The following is a 27,013-nucleotide window of genomic DNA, read 5'->3' on the forward strand; positions in this document are numbered from 1 at the left end:
GCTTCCCAACTCTTGTTTTCCATGCTGGCTCCAAGTGATGCTCCATGACCAGGATACCAGGAACGTCCCACAGGTGGATATCTCATTTTTCTCTCTTCCTTGACTGTCACCTTCAGCTTTTTACTTCCCACATGCAATTCCCACTCTCTCAGGACTCAACATTCAAGAATTTCAGGGATAAACTTCCAACCACCACCTCATCTTGTCCCTTTATCTGGAGCTGTGGAAGAAGCAACCAAAAATCCCACAGGAATGGGATGATGAAGGACTGAGCACAGATTTTCATGGAATTCAAACGTGCATTTCCTTCCAGACATGGAAATTCAGAGAAAATCCCAGGAAAGAGACTGGTTGGCAGCAGGAGCAGCTGGGAAAAGCAGCATTTTGGCCACATCAATTCAACAGTTCCCTAATTCCCAGTTAGAAAGGGAAACACCAGTGCTGCTCCTTCCAGTCCTTTTTCCCCACTCCCACACCAGCAGCTCTTCTCATTAAGTGTTCCAAGATCCCTCATTAATATCCCTAATTATTTAATTTTTACCCCAAATTTTCAAAGGGAAAGCTGGGCAGAGAGAGGAGATGCTCAGCCACAGAGCACATCCACATCCCAACAGATTTTAAGGATTGTAGGACGTGTCAGCTTTGGAGATGGGCCCTGGAATGGGCTGAATCCATGGAGCACATCCACATGGTCCCGGATCTCCTCCGTAAATGTTTTCCAACACTTGTGACCCAGCTGTAATCCAAGCTGGGACCACTTGAAGCTCCTTTTCCTTCTCATTTATCCCAATTTTCCCTTTCCCAAGATGGAATCCTTTGGATAGCAGATGGGATACATGTAACATCACACTCCGGACTGGGATTCTCCCATTGCACGGAGCAGATTAAGGGCATATTCCTAAGGAATTCTGGAGGTCAGTGCTGTAACTCAGACAAACAGGGGAAGCCATTCCAAGGTGCTGAATGATTTAAACCAGAATTCCCTGCCCAGTCATTCCCGGGTGCCACCTGTTGGAGTTTGGAGCCTGAGAAAATACCCAGGAATGAGCAGAATCCCAAGGCACAGCTCCACTCCACCAACTGCCGTAAGGAAGAAGCTGCTAATGGCTCCTCACTTGCTCCAGGGATTATGTCATAGCTCAAATTGTATTCCCAAGGAATGGAGTTACCACATTCCAGAGGAACGTGCTGGATACACACAGCAGCTTCCCAGAGCTGGAAACAACATGGGCAGCACAAGAGCACAGGAAAGAAATATCCCGGTGGACACACAGGGAAGTTTGCTCCAAGGATATCCCTCCATCCAAGCCTCTCAATTTTCAGATTTCTGGGAGAAGGGACACACTTCCCTTGGAGAAGAGACACGCTTCCTCTGGAGACTCCAGGACAAAAATGTTCCACAGGAAAAAAAAAAGAAAAAAATTCACAGAGTCATGGAATGGCTTTGGGTTGGAAGGCAGCCCCAAGACCATCACATTCCAATTCCTGTGCCATGGGCAGCAACACCTTTCACTATCCAAGGTGCTCCCAGTCCTGTCAAACCTGGCCTGGAAACAGCCAAAAAGATAAATGATAGAGCAGAGATTCCTTAAACACCCTTTTCCAAGAGATTCTCACGTTTCCAGGTGCAGATTTGCTGTCACAGACAAAGCTCAGGCTCACTGTGGCCCTCTGGTACTTCCCAGCTGTTTCCAGGGCTACCCCACATTCCAAACACATTCCAATCCCTAAAACCACACCTTCTCCTTGTGCTGGGATTGAGAGATTCCACCAATCCTGAGATTCAACTTCCCAGACTAAAACCTTTCCCTAAATTCTATTATTTTAGCCCTATCTTTTAGATTAATCAGCCTGAACAAAAAAACTTCCAAAGATCCCAAACCACGACCAGTCCACACAAAACATTCCCATGAAATCCAGAAGAAAACAAGATTTAGGACAAGACTGAAGCCAATCCATAAACCTGGTTTATTTGGAGAGTCAGCACTTCTCAAATCCACCTGATTGCACCGTGGGGACTTGGAGCTGCCAGGGAATGTCACCTGTCAAGGCCACTTAGAGGGAGAGTGGCTCATCCTAGATGTTCCCATCCCGTAAATATTTCAAACAAAAACCAATTAACACCACTCCAGGCTGGAAAAAAGCTGCTCTGCTCTCCTCCCTCGGAAATAAACTTTCCAAACTCAGAGAAAACTGGAGGGGAGGAAAAACAAGCCAGGCTTTGATGCTTTTCCTTTCCGCCAGGATCCCTTTGTCATTCCTGAGGGAGAAGGGTGGCAGCACCAGGCTTCCTCTCATTCCTTAAAATCCTGGTCACAAAATATCCTCAGCATCTTTCTCACTGATCCAGCTCTTCCCAGCACTGATCCTGAGTCCCTCCTTTGCATGGAATCGATAAGGTTGGAAAAGCCCTCTAAGGTCAGTGAGTCCAAGAGAAGGGAATGGAGCTGGGGAAGGGTCTAGAGCACCAGAAGCAGCTGAGGGAGCTGGGAAAGGGGCTCAGCCTGGAGAAAAGGAGGCTTTGGAAGGACCTTTTCACTCTGCAATTCCCTGACAGGAGGGTGGAGCCAGGTGGGAGTTGGGATCTGCTCCCAGAGAACAAGGATGGGAGGGAACAGCCTCAAGTTGCACCAGGGGAGGTCCAGCTTGGATATCAGGGAAAAATTTCTCCATGGAAAGAGTTGACAAGCCCTGGTATGGCATTCCCAGGGCAGTGGTGGAATCACAATCCCTGGAAGGGTTAAAAAAATGTGTGGATATGGAATTTGAAACATGGGCTGGTGCTTGGTTAATGGCTGGACTCAGAGGCCTTTTCCAACCTCAATGATTCCATGACTTCCCTGGCCCTCACCCACTTCTCTCTGCCATCTCCAAACCCTCCGGATTTTCTCCTCATTTTCATTTGCTTGATCTCCCCACACCACTCTGATCCTACAGGAATGGGGACCTAAAGGATCACCAGCCACACCCAGGAGGGAGTGAGAACACAGGGAACAGAATCTTGGAATGCTTTGGAAGAGACCTTAAAGCTCATCCAGTTCCACCCCCCTGACATGGTCAGGGACACCATCCACTATCCCAGATTTCTCCAAGACCCATCCAACCTGTCCTGGAGCACTTCAGAAATGGGACAACCACAGCTTCTCTGCAAAACATGAGCCAGGGCCTCCCCACCCTCACAGGGAAGAATTCCTGCCCAACAGGTGGGATTTTTGCCCAGATCCCACACCACTGGGATCTGCCTGAGGTTTTTTCCCATATCTTACAGATCTCTTTTTCCCACATCTGCTCCCATCTTCCAAACAGCAAAACCCAGGAAAAGCAGTAAAATAATTTATCCCAAGGTTATGGAGGTCCAGCACCAGTAAAGACTCTGGTTTTAATCAACCCCAAATGGATTTGAAAGACATTACCTGGGTATTCCAGGGATTGCTGATATTCCAATTTAAGAGTATCTCCAAATGGTAAACCCCTTTCTAGGCTACCAGAAATTCAAGAACAGGTAAAAAAAATCCCCCCTGTCTCCCACTGTCTTGGCTGAATACCCATTGGAACCCAGTTGATTTGAACATAAAAGGTTTTGTTGGTAGTTTTGCGGGAATTCGTTTTGTTTCCCTTTATTTTTTCCATAATAAAAACAAAACAAATCACCCCAAACTTCATCCATCCACACACACTAGAAGGACAAATCCCACCCAGCCTTTTTCACTCAGCTGCCACATCCAATTATTCTCTCTAGGCCATGTGTCAGGAACCATCTCCTAAATATAAGGAATATTGAAGCAGCAGGAAAGCCAGTCCTCATCCCACCAGTGACCTGAATGAACTGGGGGCTGACTGGTTGGCAAAGCTGGAAGGAAAAAAACATTCCCTGAAAAATCTATGGCATTCCTTTATTTCACTCTTCAGTAATCCAAGGGATATCCAAGAGCATCTGGAGCTGCAAATCCTGACTCAAGCCCAAATTCCAGGCTGGATGGGGCGCAGAGCAACCTGGGATAGTGGAAGGTGTCCCTGCCCGTGGCAGGGTTTGGAATTCCATGATCTTTAAGGTCCCTTCCAATTCAAACCATTTCATGACTCTGTGATTCTAAATTTCTTCTTAGTACTTCTTATTCAGGTTTACAGGAAAAGCCAACCACTAAAAATCCCTCAGGAATGTCAGTGATCCTTTTCATAGGATAGAACATCCTTGTCTAGTGAGAAACTGAAAGTTTATGGAATTTCTCCTCCTCCCGACACAGCACATTCACAACCATCAACTCCAGAATTCACTTAAAAATTGGGAAAATACCTAAATCCTACAGGATTCAAGATTTGGGGCAAGTTTTTAAAACACATTGACAACAAGCACACTCCTGCTTTGAAATCCAAGGATAATGCTGCTCCATTAAGTAACCTGGCCACTCTGCTCCCATGAATATTTAAAGGAGAAAAAGCAAAGCATTAGGGAATGAGGCAGCCTGGAATGTGCACTAAGATCCCTGGGAAGAGGGGACAGGACAAAGGAAGTGTCAGCACAGCCGAAGTGGCCGCTGTGATGTCCAGGATTGGGTTTTAAGAGGATGGAATGGGAAGGGAAAAGCCTTTTCCAACACCACTTAGTGTGGAATGAGCCCTTCGGAACAGGCAGTGACTGACACGCGATGGGAAGTGGATCCAGGGTGAGAATCCATTAATGGAAATGCAACAAAGAGGAAAATGTCCTTTCAGTTGAAAGAGAAAACTGGCTGGGAATTGTGGGGATGGAATAACACAACAACAACAACAACAACAACAAAATTGGAGTTGATGTTTCCTGTCATGTATTACCAGAAATATCTGGGAATGTGTTAAGGAATTAAATTTAAAAAAAACAAAAAGGAATAAATCTGAATTATGCCTTCCAGTGCCTAAAGGGCTCCAAGAAAGCTGGAGAGGGACTTTGGATAAGGTCTGGAAGGACAGGACAGGGAATGGCTTTCCATTGCCAGAGGGCAGGGATAGATGGAATATTGGGAAGGAATTCTTCCCTTTGAGGGTGGTGAGGCCCTGGAATGGAATTCCCAGAGAAGCTGTGGCTGACCCTGGATCCCTGGAAGTGTCCAAGGCCAGGTTGGATGGGGCTTGGAGCAACCTGGGAGAGTAGAAGGTGCCACTACCCGTGGCAGGGGGCGGGATTGGTGGTCTTGAAGGCCCCTCCCAGTTCACACCATTTTGTAATTCTGGGATACTCCAAAAAAGAAATCAAATTCCATGTCCAATTCCCCAACTATTGCTGTCAGGCACAGGGTCAAGGCAGAGAGTGAGAGCAAGAGGAATAACACAGAGCAAAGTTTGGAATCATGGAACTGAAAGCTGGAAAAGAGCTCCAAGACCAGTGAGTCCAAACCTCAGCCCAGCACCACCACCAAGTCCATCCCTGTCCTCAAGTGCCAAACCCACACATCCACACATTTTTTGGACACTTCCAAGGATGCGACTCCCCCACTCCCCCCAAGAAGCCCATTCCAATAATTTACAATCCTTTCCATGAAAAACATTTTCCCAATATCCAAACCAAAGCTTCCCTCGTACAACTTGAGGCTGTTTTCTGTGGTCCCGTCCCTTATTCCTGGAAGCAGAGCCCAATCTCCACCTGATTCCACCCTCAGGGAGCTGTGGAGAGTGAAAAGGTCCCCTCTGAGCCTCCTCTTCTCCAGGCTGAGCCCCTGACCCCAGCTCCTTCAGCTGCTCCTGGTGCTCCAGACCCTTCCCAGCTCCATTCCCTTCTCTGGATATGCTCCAAACCCTCAATGTCTTTCTTGTTATGAGGAGCCAGAACTGATCCCAGCTTTACTTCAGAGCCCATGACATAAAACAACATAAAATAAGCTCCTACTTCCATTAAAAAGCCCAGGGAAACTCCAGGCTGGAGATTTCCAGCCTGGCAGCAGCAGAGGTTTCCCATCTCAATTTCACTCTGGAATTCTTCACTACATTTTACTGCTGGGCTTGATGCTGTTCCTGCAGCATCTGTGTGGGAATTAAGGACGTTCCATTCAAGAATGTCTCTAACTCGAGACACTAAACAGCCCTGGAGCAGGGCACAGCGTTCCCTCAGGGAATGACAGCAATGCTGGGAGTTCCCAGGAGAGGAGCTGAGGATTCCCTGTGCTAAGCCAAGGCACGTGAGAGCTGGGCCGGGGCAGGAAAAAGGAGCAGAGATCCCTCTAGGCAGGGAGAGAGTGGAAAAAGGGAAATAAAAGGAAAAAAATCCAGGCACGGGACCCTGAGGTTTAAGTTATTGATGAGTCCAAGGGGCTGGAATGTCTTGGATGTGTCCAGAAAGTGAGGGAAGCAAACAAAGCCAAGGAGCTATTCCAGGGGCTGGAGGCAGGCTGGGAGAAAAGGGAAGACTCCGTGGAGACCTCAGAGCCCCTTCCAGTGCATAAAGGAGCTCCAAGAGAGCTGGAGAGGGACTTGGGACAAGGCATGGAGGGACAGGACACAGGGAATGGCTTCCCACTGCCAGAGGGCAGCGTTAGATGGGATATTGGGAAGAAATCCTCCTTTATGAGGGTGAGGCCTTGGCACAGGATTCCTAGAGAAGCTGTGGCTGCCCCATCCCTGGAAGCGTCCAAGGCCAGGTTGGAGCAACTCCAGGTCCTGGGGCTGCGTCCACTCCAGCCCATTTGCCACAGGGATGCTCCAGCCCTGCAGGGAGGCAGGAATAACTCCCCACGTAAACAAAACCTCCTTTTGGAATTATTCCGGCAGCGGGGCGGCTGTTGGGAATCGCAAGCACTGGCACCTGTTTATCTCGAGGGGCCAGGCAGGGCCTGGGAAGAGATAAACAAGGATATCAAGTTTAGGATGCTTTTCCACAAAGCTGCTTTCCCCACGTTGTGTCCAGGCCATGGAATGTCTGTCACCCACGCCCTGCCCGGCCCCACAAGGAGAGTGGTGACAGTGGGAGAGTCGCTGGGGCTGGGCATCCCCCCGCTCCGGGGGCTGGAATTGCTCAGGAGCAGGGATCGCTTTACTGGCGTTGTTGTAAATACAACATTGTTTTCCTAAACCCCTTTGGCTCAACAAGTGTTTGTTCACTTCGTGCCCTGTCCTCACCTGTCCTTTGCAGGCCCCATCTTCCCCCATCCCAAAAAACTGGATGTGCTACAAAATCCAACCAAGCAGATGATTCCCAAGCTCTGGAAAGAAACTGTGAAGTCCAGTTTGCCTGGGTGGATTTTATCACGGATTCCTCCATGCCCAGAGGCAGCAGGAAGGGGCAGGATCCCTGTAGGGTCGTGACTGTGATATCATGGAATGGTTTGGGTTGGAAAGGACCATAAAGATCATCACATTCCAACTCCCTGTCATGGGCAGGGACCTCTTCCACTATCCCATGTTGCTCAAATTCCTATCCAAACTGGCCTTGGACATTTCCAGGGATAGGCCAGCCACAGCTTCTCTGGGAATTCCATTCCAGCCCCTCACCAACCTCACAGGGAAGAATTCCTTCCTAATATCCCATCTATCCCCACCCTCTGGTGGTGGGAAGCCATTCCCTGTGTCCTGTCACTCCATCCCTTGCCACATTCCCAAGGCAATCCCAAAATCCACTGGGATCATCTCTTTGTATCCTTCTTGAACTGGGATGGCCCCACCAGTGCCACAAAGAGGATTAATGCCAGCTGGAATTCTGTGATTTTTGTGATTTTGGGGCTCTGGGTTTACTGAGATCTGACATCCTTTGGAAACAATTATCCCAAACTCTCCAGAAAGAGATGAAGAAATTGATGAGAAGGTCATTCCAATCCCAGCAATCCAAGGAACGCCATCTTTTCCTGTCAAAGGGAATCCTGGAATGGTTTGGGCTGGAAAGGACCTTAAAGCCCATCCAGTTCCCACTCCCTGCCATGGGCAGGGATACCTTCCACTATCCCAGATTGCTCCAAGCCCTGTCCTGCCTAGCCTTGGACACTTCCAGAGATCCAGTGGCAGCCACAGCTTCTTTGGGAATTCCACTCCACTTCCTCACTACCCGCCCAGGGAAGGATTCCTTCCCAATATCCAATCTAATCCTGCTCTTCTTCAATTTATTTACATTTATCCATTTCTTTAGGGCATTTCATCCTTCAGATATTCCCACTGGGGACTCAGCTTCCCCTGGATGTCAGGAATTCTCCAAAACCACCACTGACTTAGACCCACAATTTGTGGAGCGATATTTCCTTGATTAATTATTATTTAGACTCTTCATATTTAGGAAAGCAACTTCATTAACCCCATGGACAGGAGGGTTAAAATTAAGAAAGAAATAAAAATCCTGCTGCCATATTGAAAGTCCATTAAGCCAGGAAAGGACCCAACTTTGGTGCTTCCAAACATCAATTATTCCAGAATAATTAATTAGCAAAGCTCTAACAATACATAAAATCACTCGCCTCTGACTCTTCTGATAATTTATGCAAGATTAAAGTATCGCTGTGGTTGCCTTTTCTGGTGCCTAATTCAGCATTTTCTTTTTCCTTATGGAAGCAAGACTCCAGATTTAACTGCTCTAATGCCCTTTTACAGTGTTTGCTGTAGTAAAATCTAACAGCCACTCCGGCAGGCCAGCCGGGAAATGATGGATCACGGAAGCTCACGGAAAGGGGAGCACCGTAAAATGCCCCAGTTAATGTGGAGAGAGCAGAGTAAATCTTGTTTTAAAAACAGAGTGGGATCTCTGATGGACTCGTTTCACCCCATCAAATTCCCTTTTGATTTGCTTCCTGATAAGGGAGGGCTCCACTCCTTGATTCCTGATAACAGGGAAAGCGTTTGGAAGTCATCACTGCTAAATTAAGGTCACCAATCACTGCAAACACCTCGACCCAGCCAGGAACCAATATTATTTGGGTGGCAGGTCGGGCTCTTCTTCAAAAGGAAAGAATTCCTTGCGTTTTTAAATCCCAAAAGGAGCATTTGACACTGATCCACCTGAGCCCTGGGATTCAAGCACATTTTCCCACCCCAAAGCTGGATAAAGAATAGATTTGGAGCAGCTCCAAGGAGAAGGATTGGGGTTTTTGGTGGATGAAAAACTGGATGTGCCCCATCCATGTGTGCTCACATCCCAGAAATCCCCCATATCCTGGGCTCATCCCACAGCGTGGGCAGCAGGAGAGGGGGGAATTCTGCCCCTCTGCCTTCCTCAGGTGAGATTCCACCTGAAATTCTGCATCCAGCTCCAGGATCCAACATCAGGAGGATGTGGAGATGCTGGAGAAAATCCAGATGAGGCCATGGAGATGCTTCAAGGGATGGAGCCCCTCTGCTCTGGAGCCAGGCTGGGAAAGCTGGGAATGTCCAGCCTGGAGAAGAAAAGGCTCCAGGGAGACCTCAGAGCCCCTTCCAGTGCCTGAAGGGGCTTCAGGAGAGCTGGAGAGGGACTTGGAATAATGGAGGGATGGAAGACAGGGAATGGCTTCCCACTGCCAGAGGGTGGGGATAGATGGGATATTAAGAAGGAATTCTTCCTTGTGAGGGTGGTGAGGGGCTGGAATGGAATTTCCAGAGAAGCTGTGGCTGGCCTATCCCTGGAAATGTCCAAGGCCAGGTTGGATGAGAATTTGAGCAACATGGGATAGCGGAAGATGTCCCTGCCCGTGGCAGGGGATTGGAACGGGATGATATTCAAAATCCTTCCCAAACTATTCTGTGATTCCATAGGAAAAAAAAAAATAGTTTGATGGCACATCCCACCTACTCACCCTTCCCTGGGCTCTCTCTGCCCCATCCAAGGACAAGATGTCCCAGGACATTTGCTGGTGCCCTGAGGAACAACACGGAGTTTCCCATCGCAACCAACACTGGAGTTTACAGCCCACACTAAATCTCCAAGAATTCCTGTGCCCTTTTCCAACAGAGAGCCCTTAAGGGCAGCTTAAGGGCTGATAACATGTGGGATCAGCTCTGGAGCCGATCCCATCCACACCTCCACACGAAATCCCCACTTGACACTGCTCCAAAGAATCCAAAATAGAAACAGCTCCCCGAAAACCGCACGCGTGGGGATTATCCAGAGGCACAGGGGAGGAGGAAACAGTCCTTGAACTCAGATTTCCTGAGGGATGACAGCAAAATTCCCGTTGACAAGCAAAGTCAAGGCATTTCCCCACCCCTCAGGCTGAAGCAGAAACTCTGGCAAAGCTGCTGGAACAGCAGAGTTTTGTAGGACTCGGGAGATGCTGCCGAGTCCACAAATCCCTTATTCCAGGTGCACTCTGGCATCTGTTCCGTATTCCAAGGGGTTTTTGCTCATTTCCAGGGCTTTGCAGAGCGCACGGAGCGATCCAGCAAGTCCTGGAATGAACGGCTTAACTCGGCTCAGCAGCCAGGGAGAGGAATTTCCCTCCGATGCTTCCGAGTCGTTACAAGGAAAATCAAATGGGAAGATTTCCACGAGAAAATTTAAAAACTAAGGGTGTAAACTGGGATTTGGGAAAGAACTGGAAGCAGAAAGCAGAACAGAGAAACCTACACAGGTTTTATGGGGAATTGAGCATCTGCCAGGGCGGGATTTTGGGAATCCTGACAGAGCAGTGGAGGATACTCCGATCATCCACGCCGGCATCAGTAATTCCAACTGTGACCGTGCTGGGAATACCATCAGACAGTTTATTAAGTGGGAGAAAATAGCAAAAGGAAGGAAAAAAAAAACAGGGAAAAGGGACTCACTGTCACTTCCCAGGTTATGGGTTTTTACAAGTGCCTTAAGCCAATTTTATGTTCCTTATTTTTATTTAGGAAGGAAAGACAAGCAGAGGGATAAGAGAGATCAGCACTGAAATTCCACCCAATTCCAAACAACAGGTCCAAAACTGGTGTAAAAGCTTAATTTTTGGTTGGATTAGGACACTCCTAGAGGTCCCTTCCAAGTCAAAGCATTCCATGGACAAATAAATATCTATTTTCAAGATAAAGATCTGTTTCCAAGAGCATGCAGTGACAGGATAAGGGGGATTTGCTTCCAACTGGGAGTAAGTTCAGATGGGATATTGGGTAGAAATTCTTCCCTGTAAGAATGTGGTGAGGTCCTGGTTGCCCAGAGAATTTGTGGATGCTCCATCCCTGGAAATATTTAAGGCCAGGCAAGCCCCAGGAGGCAAAATGAGGAGTTTAGGACCTATTGCTCTGTTTCCCTTTTTTTTCCCCTTTTATTTTTTTTCTCCTGTCTGTTTTAGTTCCACACCATGCCATCCCTGAAAGGTTTGTAGTCTTACACAAAGCCACCCACAGACCTGGAAATATCAAGGGTCAGACCAATGGAAGGATCTCATCCATCCCCAAAGCCAAATATTTTTCCTATTAGTGTATAAATAGATTATTCCCCAAAGAGCTGCTGGCTACCAATGGAATCTCCCATCCAACAGAGCTGGAGCTGCACAGGAGAGGCTCTAAAATAGGGACTGAGGTAAAAATATTGAAGTAAAACTACCTAAAATAGGGATTGAGAGGTGACTTTCATTAAAACATGGAATGGTTTGGGTGGGAAGGGACCTTCAAGGTCATCTCCTTCCATGGGACACATTCTACTGGACCAGGCTGCTCCAAGTCCCATCCAACCTGGCCTGGAATACTTCCAGGGATGTGGCTTCCACAACAAATTGAGTGTACAAATTGAGGTCGAATTCCACAGGGAAAGAGACACCCAGGAATTGTCACCTTCAGGATCCCCATATCCCCATTTCCCCCTAGATGTTCCCTCTGTCGCAGTCGCCAATTTCTCCGATCCCAAATCCAACATCTACACGGGAACACTTCCTTGAGCAAGGCCCATCCCCTCGCTCCCAGCAGGCTGTTATTTTTAAAAGAGGGCTCTGCAAAGAGAATTCCCAATCCTGGCTCCATGCCTGCAGCTCCTCTTGCAGCTTGGGACAAGTCACCTGGAAATGCCAAGTCAAGGCGGAAACCCAAAACCGTTACTTACGACCACTGACGTAACCGGGGCCGGCAAAGAGCCAAGAATGTGAACTTTTCCCAATTCCTGAAGGAGTGAGGAGCCACCTCGCCAGCCACGCTCCACCCCTGGCTCCCAAGGACAAGAGGGAAGAGAGAGCTGGCAACGGAATGATTTCCAAGCAAGGTCAAACCTAGGTGGGACAGAGGAACGACACAGAGTGGGGACCTTGGAAGGGTTTGGATCAGCTGGAAGGAACTCAGGAAAATGGGAGTGATGATGGAGCAAAGAAAAAGATGTGATGAACTCCGAGGAGTTCTGTGTGTGATCCAAGGGCTTCCCTGAGGGAAGGGATCAAGAGCTTAACTCGGCTGTAACGCGATCGGAGGCGTCGCCTCGAAGAGCGGCAAAACCTCACGCAACTCAAAAGAAAAATAAAATAAATATACAATAAAGCACCAAACAAGAAAAAAAAAACCTTCAAAATTCCCTCAATTGCTGTCCCACTGGGAATCAACCTGCTGGAAGTTTCAAGAAAAAAAAATAGGGCTGAGATTTTCAGAGCTGCCAGAGGGATCCAAACACCCGGTGTCAATAAAATTATCAGCAGCTGAGCATTTGGATGCCACCCATAACTTACTCCTCACCATTTACACCCCCTTTACTCGCCCAAGTAATGCAAAGCAGCTCCCGCCACTTTTGCCTCCAGCGTTTTTCCAAGCAAACACTCCTTGCCCATCCCAACCCCCTCATGTCCCATCCTGTGGAGCGAGGAGGAGAGAAATGAGGGTTTAGGGAATTTTTTGGAGGGTGATTCTGGCAGTAAAGAGGTGGAGAAGCTTCTGCAGAGGCAGAGTGAAGTGGGTTTTCTAAATCCTACGGAATTTCTCTTTAGGAAGATGGGAAAACAAACAGGATTCCTTCTGTTTGGCAGTTTCAACAGTGGGGTGGCAACACAGGAAAAGCAGGAAGCTGATAACAGCAACCACTGGCTTATCTCAGTTTAGAGTAGCAGAAAGGGGAAGATAAGCAAGGAAGGAATATTTTCAAGGGAAGCAACACAAATCCAGGTTGGATGTAGTGGATCTGACAAGGATGTGCTCCCAAATTATTCCTCCTCTGGCCTGGACTTGCACAGCCACAGATGGGGAATTGCAACAATTGCAACAATTCCCCATCTACTTAAGCTGAAGGAGGGAAGGTTTAGTGGGATATTGGGAAGGAATTCTTCCCTAGGAGGGTGGTGAAGAATTGGAATTGAATTCCCAGAGAAGCTGTGGCTGCCCCTGGATCCCTGGAAATGTCCAAGGCCAGGCTGGACAGGGTTTGGAGCAATCTGGGATAGTGGAAGGTGTCCCTGCCTGTGGCAGGGGGGCAGAATTAGATGATCTTCAAGGTCCCTTCCAACCCAAACCATTCTGGGATCTGAATTCCACAATGAACCACCCACCTCTCCCAGGAAAAAAAAATCCAAAAGCTCTTTAGAAGTTCCTTTAATACCCCGACCTGGAGGTCACAGCAGGAAAAGGGAGCCAGGCTTTGAACTCAGCACACAGCAAATTGATCTTTGAGGTCCCTCCCAGCCCAAACTATTCCATGATTCCACGTTCACCTCAAGCAGGACATGACTGGTCTCACACGGAGCCATCCAACCCGGCAAGCACCGAATTATTTAAGGAATAAACACAACATAAATAAGGAAAAGTCCCTGGAGAAACTCCCTCCTGCTTTCTCCATCTCCTGCTTCCAGCCAGCTGTGACCACACCGAAGCAATCCCGGAGCAGTCCTGCCTGGAAGGGGACATTACAGAGGTGGAAAAGACACGGAGGAGCCTCTTTGTAATATTCCATGATCCCCCCGGGCGAGGCGCAGAGCCGGCGCTGCTGAACGCTGCACTTTTGGATTCAATTAAAGTGATTATCTGTTGTGCCAAATAAATTGTGTCCAGCATCTATCCTGCAGGATTTTACACCTCCAGCCTCATTATTCCCTAACTGTTTCCTCCTGTTTATGCTCTCTCCAATTAAATTGCTGATAATATGAGCCAAAATAAAAAACGAGCGCACCTTGTCCGGAGAAAATTGATTCCCTTTTTTTCCTGCACCGGGCGATTGCCAGGTTTTATATACTCTGTTCCTGGCGATCATTAGTAATTCAATTTTCTTTTTATTAGCCCCCTTATCTGCTGAGCAATATAGTGGCAGAGCTGACCTCTTTCGCACGGGTAAATGTTTAAAATCTTTTCCCTGATTAATTTTGCCAGTTAAGGAAAAGAGGAGAAATGATCCGGCTCTTTGCCATCACAATGAATAAAGCTTAATGTTGATTGTGATGGAATTTCTAATGCCAAGGAAATTGATTGAACGCAGCAATTACCCCGCAATAGGAACTCCAGGGAAATGGGATGGTTTTCTCCCCGGCCGTAGCCTTTTGGTTATTTAAAACAATCCAATTTGCAAGGATAATTATATATTAGTGTTTTATCTGCCACCGGGAATGAACATGGGAATTTTGATACTGGCCCGGCATTAGCAGGTTATTGCTGCAAATTACTCCAGATCTGCTTTCTTTCACATAAAGACGAAATTAGGCCATCAATAACCAGAAAAGGGTGGACTGAGGAGATGGGAGAGGCACGAGTGCCCTCTGCAGGGCTGTGTGCGCTTCCCAAAATCCCCAATTCTCCTGGAAAAGCCCCCGACTCTCCTGCAAAAATCCCAATTTTCCCACATGTACCAGGCAGTCATCACTCCCATTCTCCTTCTCCATATGTTTGCCACATCTCTAATGTTAAAATGAATTAGAAAAAAATCAATAAATCTTCCTTTGAAGCACTTATTCCTAGTTTTTTTCAAGGAAAAAAATCCTGGGAATAAGAAATGACAGCTCGGATGCCAAAGCGGGATGAGCCAAGGAATGGTGAGGAAAAGTTCCCACCTACCAGAACTCACATGTCTGTTGACAAAAAACATGTTGGGAACAAGCCTCATCCTGCAAGAAATCCCAGATAAAGATAGGAAAAATATGTTGGGAAAGCATGGGACTCCCATGTCCTCTGGCACGGGACTTTTAGGATGGGAAAAGCAGGAATATCCTACTGTCATCACACTTGGATCAATTAAACCTCACTCAAAAGTTGGCATTTTCCCTCAAAACTGGTGAGAAAAAGATGCCATCCCTGAACTTTTGGGAATATTCCACCTTCAGTCTGGAGAAAGCCGATAAAGGATTCCCAAGGTGATGGGACAGGACATGGACAAAAAACTCTTCTGGCATTTAGACTGGCTGGGAGAGCTGGGAATGTCCAGCCTGGAGAAAGGAAGGATCCAGGGAAACCTCAGAGCCTCTTCCAGTGCCTAAAGGGGCTCCAGGAGAGATGGAGAGGGACTTGGGATAAGGACCTGATGTGACAGGGACACAGGGAATGGCTTCCTACTGCCAGAGGGCAGTGATGGATGGGATTAGGAATTTCTCCCTGTGAGATTGGGAAGGTGCTGGAATGCAATTCCCAGAGATGCTGTGGCTGCCTCATCCCTGGAAATGTCCAAGGCCAGCTTGGATGGAGCTTGGAGCAACTTGGGATAGTGAAAGGTGTCCCCGCCCATGGTGGGGATTGGAATTCCATGATTTCCAATGTCCCTTCCCACCCAAACCATTCCATGATTTTATCCAAAACACTGGCACCCAAGACCTTGATGATCCTTGTTGGTCCTCCAGCTTTTTCCTGGATAAGGAGAGAAACAATCACCACCTTTTATCCCTCTTCCATCACATCCCTGAGGACCCCAGAGGGAGGCAGACTGACCTGGAATTTTGTCCCTGCTCCACCATCCCAGCGGAAAAACTTCAATTTGGGACACACTCCAATATCTGAGCTGTTAATAAACATCCCACTTAATCAAGTATTTTAGAATTAATCTCTAAGAGCTGCAGCTGGATCTCTCATGGAACAGCCCAAATAATCCCAAGAAAATTCCTGCCAATCTGCCACTTTACACTGGCTCTCTGATCCCTAAAAAAAAGCAATTCCAACAGAGGGAAGTGGACAGAGCATTGGGAAACACCAATCCCAGTTCAAGACTCAGCAATGTCTGGAAGAACTTCCCTGCTGATGAGACCAAACAGATCCATTTGGGTCCAAGAAGGGAATTGGAAAGTCAGGAGACAGACCAGGACTTGGGAAAAGCAGGAGCAATGTCTTTGTACAGCCCACAGAGCTGTGCCCCAGATCCCCAAATCCTGTGGAGCAGGACAAACAGGAAACCAGCCAGGCTGTGTCACCACAGGCCCCACATCCGTGGCGACGGAAGGGGCTGATCCAGGTTTTCCAGCCACGCTGCCATGCAGGAAGTTGGGAACATTCCTCCCCCCATCTTTCCCTCCAGAAATGGATCTACCTCCCTGCTCCATTCCTACCCCACTCTGCTCCCATTGCATCCCAGTAACCCCATTTACTTCCCTCACACCTGCCCAAGGAGAAATGGGAAAGACTGGAAATTCCACCCCTTTGTGGTGATTAATATCCACAATATTTTTGCTGGGATTAATATCCACACTTTTCCCCAAAAGAAACCAAAACAACCTTCCCAAAACCTCTTGGGAGCCAGGAATTGAATCCACAAAACTTCACTTATTCCCTGCTCCCCGTGGAACCAGAAGACCCTGGCACCACATCCATAATTACACATTTACAGGGAGCATGGGAGTTGTCCCAATCCCTGTGAGCATTCCAGACTTGGGAATATCCCTGCTCCATCCACCACCCAATAATCTTTACCTACTAAACCTGGGGGGGAAAAAATAACAGAGGAGTCCTGGAGCACACAGAGGAACAGCCTTGGAGTAATTCCACAGCTTTCCAAACCCAGAGTTTAAGAATATTCCAACACATGAAATCCTCTGCCTGGGATTGAAGCTCTCCAAGAAAAATCTTGACGTACAAAAGGATTCAAATCCAGAAAGTCAATTTTAATCAAAGGAAGCAAATCCAAAATTCACTGAGGTAATTGCAAGGAAATTCAGGCTCTTCCTGAATTTCTCTGTAAAGGAGAAAGTGCCACACAGAGAAGCATCTGCTAGGAAAGGCTGGATAACTGGATTCACTTTTGGAGGGGAAAATGAACTCCCTGCTCTCCCAAGGTCACTTCCAGACCTATTCCCTTTTTTTCCCTTCCATTCTCCAACATTTTTTATTTGCCAAATTCCCAAAGCCTGGAGTAAAACCACACTCCTGCTTTTTCTCATTTCTACCCAGCTAAAATCAAGATTTCAGTGTGGGAACATTCCCTTCAATCAAGGAACTGGGATTCCAAACCAGCTGATATCCCTGGGATCCTCACTGCCTCAATTCCCTCCGAGGTTAAAATGCTGTAGCAATCCCAAATTGCTCCGTGTCTCCAGAGCTTTCTGTCTTTTCATGGAATCATGGAATGATTTGGGTAGGAAGAACTCAAAGATCATGGAATTCCACACCCCTGCTATGAGCAGGGACACCTTCCACTACCCCAGGTTGCTCCAATGCCTAACCCAGTTGGCCATGGTCACTTCCAGGGATCCAGGGGCAGCCACAGCTTCTCAGGGAATTCCATTCCAGGGCCTTACCACCCTCCCAGGGAAGAATTCCTTTCCAATTTCCCATCTAACCCTGCCCTCTGGCAGTGGGAAGCCATTCCCCCTTGTCCTGGCACTCCATCCCTTGTCCAAAATCCCTCATCCAGGAAAACTCAACAACATCCTAACGGAGCTCTTTGAACACCAAATAATCCCAAAATATAACTGGAGACAAATCCCAGCTATGTCTGATCCAAACCCCTCTCCCAGCTCCAGCAATTCCCACAGGGAATTTCACAGGGCCACAGGGAAAATGTGCCTCATATCCATCTGAAACAACTGAATCCCACATGGGGGAAGCCTTTTATCCACAAAAATATCCCTAGGGAACAGAAGAACCAGACTTGAAGCCATCAACATCAACACGCCAGACGTGGTGGTGCCACTCTGAGCTCTGAGTTCTGCTCCAAGGCAGCAGGACATGGATGCAAATTCCCTGTTCCCAAACATAATAGATTCAGTATTCCACCAATTACTGGTGTTTTAAGCAAATCAGATCCAAAACTGGACACCACACCGGGATACAGGTGAGAGATTTGTGTATTCCTGCCTCTGCCAACCTCTTCCTCCTTGGAAAACCTTCCTGAAAATCCAGGGAAACCGCAGGAAAAGCAGGAAAGAGGTTTTTTTTGTGGAAATGCCAAAAGGACAACACAGATATGGAATCAAACTTCTCATCAGTGTTTGCTCCAGGACCAACAACACCTCTAGAAGGACTCAGCAACAGATTCCCAAATCCAAGAACCCTTGGAATCACTCCATTGAGCCCAGTGACCCTTTGGAATGGCTGTTCCTACCTTCCTTGGTGGCTGCCTGTGTCCTGGTTGCCGGCATCCGGCAGAGCCGGTGCTTGGAAATCTGCACCAGGCCCCGGGGCGAGGAGCGCTTCGCCGTCACCGAAGGTTTTCCCCGCATGGAATTCCTCCTCCGGAGGTGGAAGCGGCTCTTCAGAGCTGTGGTGGGGGAGATGTTCTTCTTATCCGTGGGGGAACTGGGAAAGAGAATGTCACACAGTTAGGAGGGAGCAGGGAAGTGACCAAAACGCTCCTGGTGTCCTTCTCCAGGGCTCCAAGAGGAGTCAAATCCCACCAGGATTCTCCTCTGGCTGAGGTGGGAGGAGAAGCTCTGAAGAGAAAATTCCAAGGAAATGGGCAAATGTGAGGAATTCCTGGCAAGGAACAGATGGAGAATGAGGTGTTTGACAGCCAAACTTACTCACTGCCTTCTGCTCAACAGATGTGAGGGACTGAATCATGGAATCATGGAATGGTTCAGGCTGGAAAGGATCTCTGAGATCATCAAGTCCAAGCACTTCCCAGCAGTGCCAAGGGCACCACTGACCATGTCCCCAAGTTCCACATCCACAGGGATCTTAAATCCCTCCAGGGATGGGGATTCCCAATGCCTGACCACCCTTTATAGGAAGGAATTTTCCCAATATCCAAACTAAACCTCCCCTGGAGCAGTTTGAGGTTGTTTCCTCATGCCTTGTCCCTTGTTCCCTGAGAGATCCTGATCCTTCCTGACTTCACCCTCCTGTCAGGGAATTTAGGGAGCCAGAAGGTCCCCCCTCTGCCTCATTCTCTCCAGACTGAGCTCCCTCTGCTGCTCCTGGTGCTCCAGATCCTTCCCCAGCTCCATTCCCAACTCTGGACATGCTCCAGATCCTCAATATCCTCCCCCCAGGATCTGAGGAGCCTCAGCAGTGCCCAGCACAGGGGGATGATCCCTTCCCCAGTTCTGCTGGAATTTACCAAGGTGTGGGAGGTCTCCCTGAACTGCCAAAAAATCCCAAACATTCCCAGCTTCTCCAGACTGCTCCAGAGGGATTTTCCCAGCACAGTCCACCTACTGATAGTTTTCCAGGCAAAGCAGGAGGGCAAGGCAAGGAGGGAAACCTGCTGGGAAGCACTGAAGGGATGTGGGAAACAGAAGCAGGAATCAACACAACTACAGGAATATGAAATTAAATCAAGGAAAATGCAGCTTCCTTTGCTGAGTGAGGAAGTGTCAGTAACCACAGGGATTCACAGGATCCAGCTCTGGATCACCCAACATCAGGAGGACATGGAACTGCTGGAGCAAATCTAGAAGAGGCCACGGAGATACTCCAAGGGATGGAGCCCCTCTGCTCCGGAGCCAGGCTGGGAGAGCTGGGAATGTCCAGCCTGGAGAAGGGAAGTCTCCAGGGAGACCTCAGAGCCCCTTCCAGTGCCTAAAGGGGCTCCCAGAAAGCTGGAGAGGGACTTGGGACAAGGGATGGAATGCCAGGACACAGGGAATGGCTTCCCACTGCCAGAGGGCAGGGATAGATGGGATATTGGGAAGGAATTCTTCCCAAGAGGAAGGGTGGTGAGGCCCTGGAATTAAATGTCCATAGAAGCTGTGGGTGCCCCATCCCTGAAGTGTCCAAGGCCACAGTGGATGGGGCTTGGAGCAGCCTGGGATAGTGGAAGGTGTCCCTGTTCATAGCAGGGGTGTGAGATTCCATGATCTTTAAGTTCTTCCAGCCCAAACCACTCCATGATTCCATAAGTCCTCCAGCACACAACAACCCTCGCTGGAATTTCTCCCACAGCCACAACTTGACATGAAAACCACAGACACAAAATCCAAACCACCAACTTACCCCACATTCCCTTTCCTCTTGATGATTTTTGTCCGACTCTTCACTTTGTAACTGGACAGTGCAGCCTCTCCAAAGGATTTCATCCCACCGGGAACGACGGATGCCGCGCTCGGAGCCGGCGGGACAGAGACGGTTCGAGGGATATTTGGGGCTGGAGCCTTCTTCTGGTCCTCGGATCTCCACTGGAATGCTGACTTGGAAGTGGAAGGCAAAGTCTGCAAGCTGGAGGCTTTCCATTTATATTTACTGGGAGAAACCCCCAGCTTGGACTGCAATCCCAATTTCTTTATTTTCGCTCCCAAATCTGCTTTGGGGGAGATTTTAGCACCTTTGTCCACTCCTCCAAGGCCCTTCTTGGAAATTTCGGCTCGAGGGCTCGCCCACCTCTTCACAATCCGAGAGCTTTTCCCAGGGTTTGCCACCCAGGTGTAGTTGTTTTTCCTGAATTTCTGAGATTTGCTGGAGATGGGTGCTGAGGCAGCTTTTTGGAGAGCAGGAGCTTTGGGAATTACGGGAAGTCTGCTCCTCACCACAGTCACCCCTGCCTGAGCAGGTTGAGAGAGCATCTCGGCATTCCCAAAGAGTTTGGGATGTAGGGAAGCATCCTGGGCTTCCTCACCACTCGGCTGCCCTGGAGAGAGTGGTTCTGCCTTGATCTGTACCGAGTGCTGGGCTGGCTCCTGACCTGGAAATTCCAAAGGTTTTTGTGGCTCTGACTTCAGCGCCACGGCACTTTCACTGGTGCTTCCAGAGGTGGAAAAGGAGCTCCCAGCTCCGCTGCCAGGAAGGCACACAGTCCTCGAGGTGGAACTGAAGGAAATGGATAGGGAAGGTCTTCTCTCTTCTTCCTGGAGAAGAGATTTCTGGATGTTTCCATCCGCCGAAGGAGCCACCGCCACTTCCCGCCTGGAAAAGTCTCCGTAAGGACCCACATTTTCCTGGCCAGCCCTTTGTGGCACCTGGATATCCACAACGATGTTCCCATCCGTGGTGAAGTCCACGTGTCTCTCCGGGGACGATTCCGGTGCCTCAGGAGTCTGGCCGTCCCCAAGGCTCCCAAAACCCTGGGAAGTGCTGGAAGCACTTCCAGCGTCATACCCCGATCCCGGCAGCCGGTTGTCCAGGGAGTATTTTTTCCTCCAGGAGTGAGTCTGGCGCGGGTGGAAATTCCTGGGAGCCTGCTGGGGGTACCTGGTGGAAAAGGCTCCTCTCCTGGTGTAGCCGGGCTGGCGGGGGTTGTTCCACCTCGGAGGAGCCGATGGTGCCGGACGTGGGACATTCCCGTGCATGTTCCTGTGGCTGTTTATGAGACCTGTGGCAGAGAAGACAGAGCATTAATTCCCTGATCCTGTGGGAATTTGAGAACAACACAGAGCTGCTCTTCCTTGCACTGGAATTGCACCATCACTCGGGCTTCAGATGATGAGCCAGGGTGGAAGGAAAAGTCCTGGAATCACAGCGTCCAGGAATGGTTTGGGTTGGAAGGGACATTCGAGAACATCTGGTTCAGGTTGCTCCAAGCCTCATCCAACCTGGCCTTGGACACTTCCAGGGATCCAGGGGCAGCCACAGCTTCTCTGGGAATTCCATCCCAGCCCCTCACCACCCTCACAGGGAAGAATTCTTTCCTAGTATCTCACCTACCTCTGCCCTCTGGCAATGGGAAGCCATTCCCTGTGTCCTGGCAGATCCTGATCCCACCTGAACTCCATCCCCCTGTCTGGGAATTTTAGGAAGCCAGAAGGTTCCCCCTGAGCCTCCTTTTCTCCAGGATGAGCCCCCCGAGCTCCCTCAGCTGCTCCTGGTGCTCCAGACCCTTCCCAAGTTCCCTTCCTTGCTTCCCTTCAAAGCAGCAACAAGGACACTCCAAGGCTTTGCTGCTGTGTCCCTCTGGAAGCAAACATTCCTGTTAATTTGGGAATTTCTGCCCTTGTCCAGCCTCAATGTTTAGAAAACCTTTCCCATTAGTGATTCCCAAAGGAATTTGGAGCCTGGTATTTCAGGCAGGGTTTTTCATTCACCGGGGTCATGGTGCTGCCAGGAGAGCTGAGTCAGCACATTCCTCATGGAAAAGCAAGGATTGTTGTCCTCCCTCTCATCATTCCTCCACGTAGGAGTTCCTGGAGAGGTAAATCCCAAGTCCTGAGCCTCACTAACAAGGAAAATTTACTTTGAAGGACCAAAAATAGAGATTTGGTGCTAAAATAAGCTCTGGTGCTTTCCAGAGCTTGGGAAGGGCACATGGTTACACATCCCGCCTCTGTGCTCCCAGCCTGGGGCTGTGGGACAGGGAAAAGCCCCTTCCCAAAGCCAGGAGAGTCCCAGATCCTGCTGAGAGCAGCATTGTGGGAATTCCCTGGTGTGGGGACCCCAAAATCCCCCAGCACTCCATGGGCTCTATTCCTTCCCTGCCTTGGCCCACTCAGCTTTCCTGGGTCTTTTCCCTTTTCACCTTTTCCCAGCACTCCCTGGATCGCTTCCCTCTTCTCCCAGAACTCCTGAGTCCTCTCTTCTCCCCTCTCCTTCTTTCTCCCAGCACTCTGGGATCTTCTTCATCCCCATCCTACTCACATTCCCCGCAGTCTCCCCCTAAAATCCAACGTCCCACCTCCACCAAAAACCTCCCAGCTCCGGTCAAAACCTGTCCCCGGCCTAACTCACATTCCCAAAATTCCTTTAAAACACTGCACCGCCCCTCAAGATGTCCAGATTTTCCCTTATCCCTCCTCTAGGTCCCCTCGCATTGCTCCCAGATGCTCCCTGTTTCCCGAGTCCGGCCTCTTTTCCTCGTCCCTCCCTCCCTCCCTCCCTTTTTTCCCCATTCCCCTCGGTGTCCCCTCATTTCCCGGTGTTCTCCCAACCCCTTCACGCACCCTGGAGCACTCGGATCTCCCGGCACAGCCGCTCCCATTCCCAACTCTCCCGATCCCCCAATTCCCGCACCCTGGAGCACTCGGATCTCCCGGCACAGCCGCTCCCATTCCCAATTCTCCCTGATCCCCCCCATTCCCGCACCCTGGAGCACTCGGATCTCCCGGCACAGCCGCTCCAATTCCCGATCCCCACAATTCGCGCACCCTGGAGCACTCGGATCCCCCGGCACAGCCGCCCCCAATCCCGATCCCCCCAATTCCCGCACCCTGGAGCACTCGGATCTCCCGGCACAGCCTCTCCCATTCCCAATTCTCCCTAATCCCCCCAATTCCCGCACCCTGGAGCACTCGGATCTCCCGGCACAGCCGCTCCCGTTCCTCCATTCCCGCAGCGCTCCCGCACGGCCCCGCGACGCTGTGACGTCATCAACCGGCGCCGCCCGACGCCAACGGACTCACGTGAGCGCTCCTGAACGGTCACGTGACGTCCGAGACCGTTGCCGGGCAACGGGAACGGGACAGCGCGGCCTAAACTGGGCCTGGGCCTGGGCCTGGGCCTAACTCAGCCCGGCCTGGCTGTCCCCGGCCTCTGTTCCCGGCCTGGGATGGTAGCCCGGTTGTCCCGTGTTCCGATCTCAGCCTAGTCCAGATGTCACCAGACCCTGTCCCCTGTTCCTATCATGAAAAACACCAATCACTTTTATTTTTTAATTTTTAAAAGTTTAATAGTAATAAAATGGCTGTAAAAATGGCAACACAGAGTAATAAAAATTGGGACAATTTGGACTAGGACAATATGACACAATAAAAACAAAGAGTTACAGACATCCGGGTACCTTTTTCTGGGCAAGATAAGCATGAAAAAGGACCCAGATTAACAGAGGATTAACCCTTAAAAATAATAGCCTGTTGCATATTCATACATCTCATAAATGATGCATAAATTCCATTCAAACACAGGATTCAGTCTGGTCAGCATCAACTTCTTCCTCTTAATCCTAACAGCGTCTTCAGAGATGAGCAAGGCGGGAAGAAGTTCATTTCTTCTGATAAGAGAGCAATAAATTCTCTTCCTCTGAAAGGTTTAGGTGTCCTGTGGCTGCTATCTTGCTGCAAGTCCTTTTTTTTAAAAGTATCTTATATACATAGTGTCCTAGGTTGACTAGTTTCTATTTTAATATTCTGTTATAACCTAAAACTATACTTTAGTATAGTTTTATACTCAAAAAAATTAATACAGCATAACTTTCTAAGATAACACATATAATATTCATTTTAATATTTGCGAAAGGCCAACCATAAAATACACATCTTTCACACTATTTTAGTCTGGACCAGCTGTCTCCAGCCCCTGTCCTCAGCTTGGGCCACCATGGCTCTTCTCGTCCCCAGCCTCTGTTCCTTGCACAACTTCATCCAGCCATCTCCTGTCCCCATCCCTTCCTGGCCCAGTTCTCCACATTTCTCCCATCCCCATCCCAGCTTGGCACAGTTGTCCGCATTTCTCCTGTCCCCATCCCTGCCTGGCCCAGTTGTCCCCATTTCTCCTGTCGCCATCCCAGCCTGGCCCAGTTGTCCCCATTTCTCCTGTCGCCATCCCAGCCTGGCCCAGTTATCCCCATTTCTCCTGTCCCCATCCCTTCCTGGCCCAGTTATCCCCATTTCTCCTGTCCCCATCCCTTCCTGGCCCAGTTGTCCCCATTTCTCCTGTCGCCATCCCTTCCTGGCCCAGTTGTCCCCATTTCTCCTGTCCCCATCCCTTCCTGGCCCAGTTATCCCCATTTCTCCCATCCCCATCCCTTCCTGGCCCAGTTGTCCCCATTTCTCCTGTCCCCATCCCTTCCTGGCCCAGTTGTCCCCATTTCTCCCATCCCCATCTAGCATGACACAGTTGTCCCCATTTCTCCTGTCCCCAGCCCAACCTGGTTGGTCCAGCTGTCCCTATCTCCAATGATCATGTGAAAAATGCATATTTCATCATTGGCTTTTTGCAAATATTAAAATGAATATTATTTGTGCTATGTTAGAATGTTATACTGCATTAATTTTCTTAAGTACTGTGTTAAATATAGTTTTAGGTTATAACATAATGGTTAAAACAGAAACTATGCTATGTAAGATGTTTTTTAAAAAAAGGACTCGCAGCGAGATAGCAGCCACAGGACACCTAAACCTTTCAGATTTAAATCTAAATCTTTAAAAGAGAATTTATTGCTCTCTTATCAGAAGAAATGAACTTCTTCCCGCCTTGCTCATCTCTGAAGACGCTGTTAGGATTAAGAGGAAGAAGTTGATGCTGACCAGACTGAATCCTGTGTTTGAATGGAATTTATGCATCATGTATGAGATGTGTGAATATGCAATGGGTTATTGTTTTTAAGGGTTAATCCTCTGTTAATGTGTGTCCTTTTTTGTGCTTATTTTGCCCAGAAAAAGGTACCTGGATGTCCGTAACTCTTTGTTTTTATTGTGTCATACTGTCCTAATCCAAATTGTCCAAATTATATTACTCTAATTATATTACTATTTTTATAAAGATTTATTACTATTAAACTTTTAAAATTTTAAAAACAATGATTGGCGTTTTTCACAATCAGATGGCTGCAGCTCATGACTGTTGTCCCAAACAAGGTTCTTCACACCTTCAGGCAAGAGCCTGACCCATAAATTGAGCCAAAATACTGGAATTATTTAAAGTTCTGCACAGAAAAGGGAGAGCCGGTTTTTCCTCCTCCTGGCCTTGGTTGTTTCTCCACCTCTGCCTGGTCCTTTGGTTCCATGTTTAGTTGGGTTGGGGTTTGAGTGATATTTTATCCCAAGTTTCTTCTTCCCTCCTTTTTCCACATCTGCAGCTCCCAAGGCTTCACTAAGGCTGCAATTACCGAGATGTGTGAAACACAATTTATCTACTTGGAAACCAGAAATCTTGGAGCCAGGCTGGGAGAGCTGGGAATGTTCAGCCTGGAAAACAGAAAGCTCTAGGGAGACCTCAGAGCTCCTTCCAGTGCCTAAAGGGACTCCAGGAGAGCTGGAGAGGGACCTGGGACAAGGGATGGAGGGGCAGGACACAGGGAATGGCTTCAAACTGACAAAAGACAGGCTTAAATGGGATATTGGGAAAAAATCTTCCCTGCGAGGGTGGTGAAGTCCTGGAATGGAATTCCCAGAGAATTTGTGTCTGCTCCATCCCTGGAAGTGCCCAAGGCCAGGCTGGATGAGGCTTGGAGCAACCTGGGACAGTGGAAGATATCCCTGCCCATGGCAAGGGGTGGAACTGGATGAATTTGAAGGTTTCTTCCAACACAAACCATTCCAGGATTCTGGGATCTCCTGTATTGAGATAAATTTGGTCCAGCTGTCCCCAGCCCTGGCTGTCCCCATTCCCTGACTCCTGTTTCCTGTCCTCTTTCCAGCCTTATCCAACTCTCCCAGCTGTCCCCATCCCCTATCCCTGTCTCCTCTCCCATCACCAGTGTCCTCCCACAGCCAGGCATGAGGGGGAGAATCTCCTGGTGATCCAAAGGAAAATCTCCAGCAAGAAAACGTTAATTCCACCCATCAGCCTCGTGATTCCCTATTTCCCACACTTTGGCTGTCATTTATAAAATGTTTCACAGAAAAACCAGTCTCAAACTTCAAATTTACTGTGGAAGTGAAGAAAATCCTTAAGGAGTTTGTTTTCCAAATAATTTCCTTCTTCCCCATAAACAAAGAGCAGCAGAGCCTCAAGTGTGCAAAGGAGATAAAACTCCAGCCTAAAATTATTCAGGGAACAAAAAGCTGAGCCACGGAGCTGGAGCAACACGACACCAGGATGGAACATTTGGAAAAGCAACCCATTATCAACCTCAAATCCTTTAAAACAGATGCTGTCCCTTGGGATATCTCACTTCCCAATGCAGCCAGGGAGTTCTGCCTGTCCCAGCTCTGATCAAATCACATCTCTGGGATGAGCCCACGATTTCCCTGCTTGGAAAGGGAGATTTAGTAAA

General features: G+C 48.7%; 1 protein-coding gene across 2 annotated transcripts in view; it reads right to left on the reverse strand.

Moving 5' to 3' along the window:
- Positions 1-23,483, reverse strand: part of ZC3H3 (zinc finger CCCH-type containing 3) — a 127,065-nt gene extending 103,582 nt beyond the window's left edge. The window contains exons 1-3 of one of the 2 annotated variants that reach the window (XM_059868012.1): positions 23,360-23,483; positions 20,149-21,460; positions 18,317-18,510 (exon numbers count right to left, since the gene is read on the reverse strand). In XM_059868012.1, coding sequence (XP_059723995.1) covers positions 18,317-18,510; positions 20,149-21,460; positions 23,360-23,405 — 1,552 coding nt within the window. In that variant the 5' untranslated portion in view covers positions 23,406-23,483. The remainder of the gene's footprint in view (positions 1-18,316; positions 18,511-20,148; positions 21,461-23,359) is intronic. The other variant, XM_059868023.1, reaches the window with a different exon arrangement.
- Positions 23,484-27,013: the final 3,530 nt, after the last annotated feature.

Source organism: Haemorhous mexicanus, chromosome 1 (assembly GCF_027477595.1).
Source record: "Haemorhous mexicanus isolate bHaeMex1 chromosome 1, bHaeMex1.pri, whole genome shotgun sequence".
In the NCBI taxonomy this organism is placed as follows: domain Eukaryota; kingdom Metazoa; phylum Chordata; class Aves; order Passeriformes; family Fringillidae; genus Haemorhous; species Haemorhous mexicanus.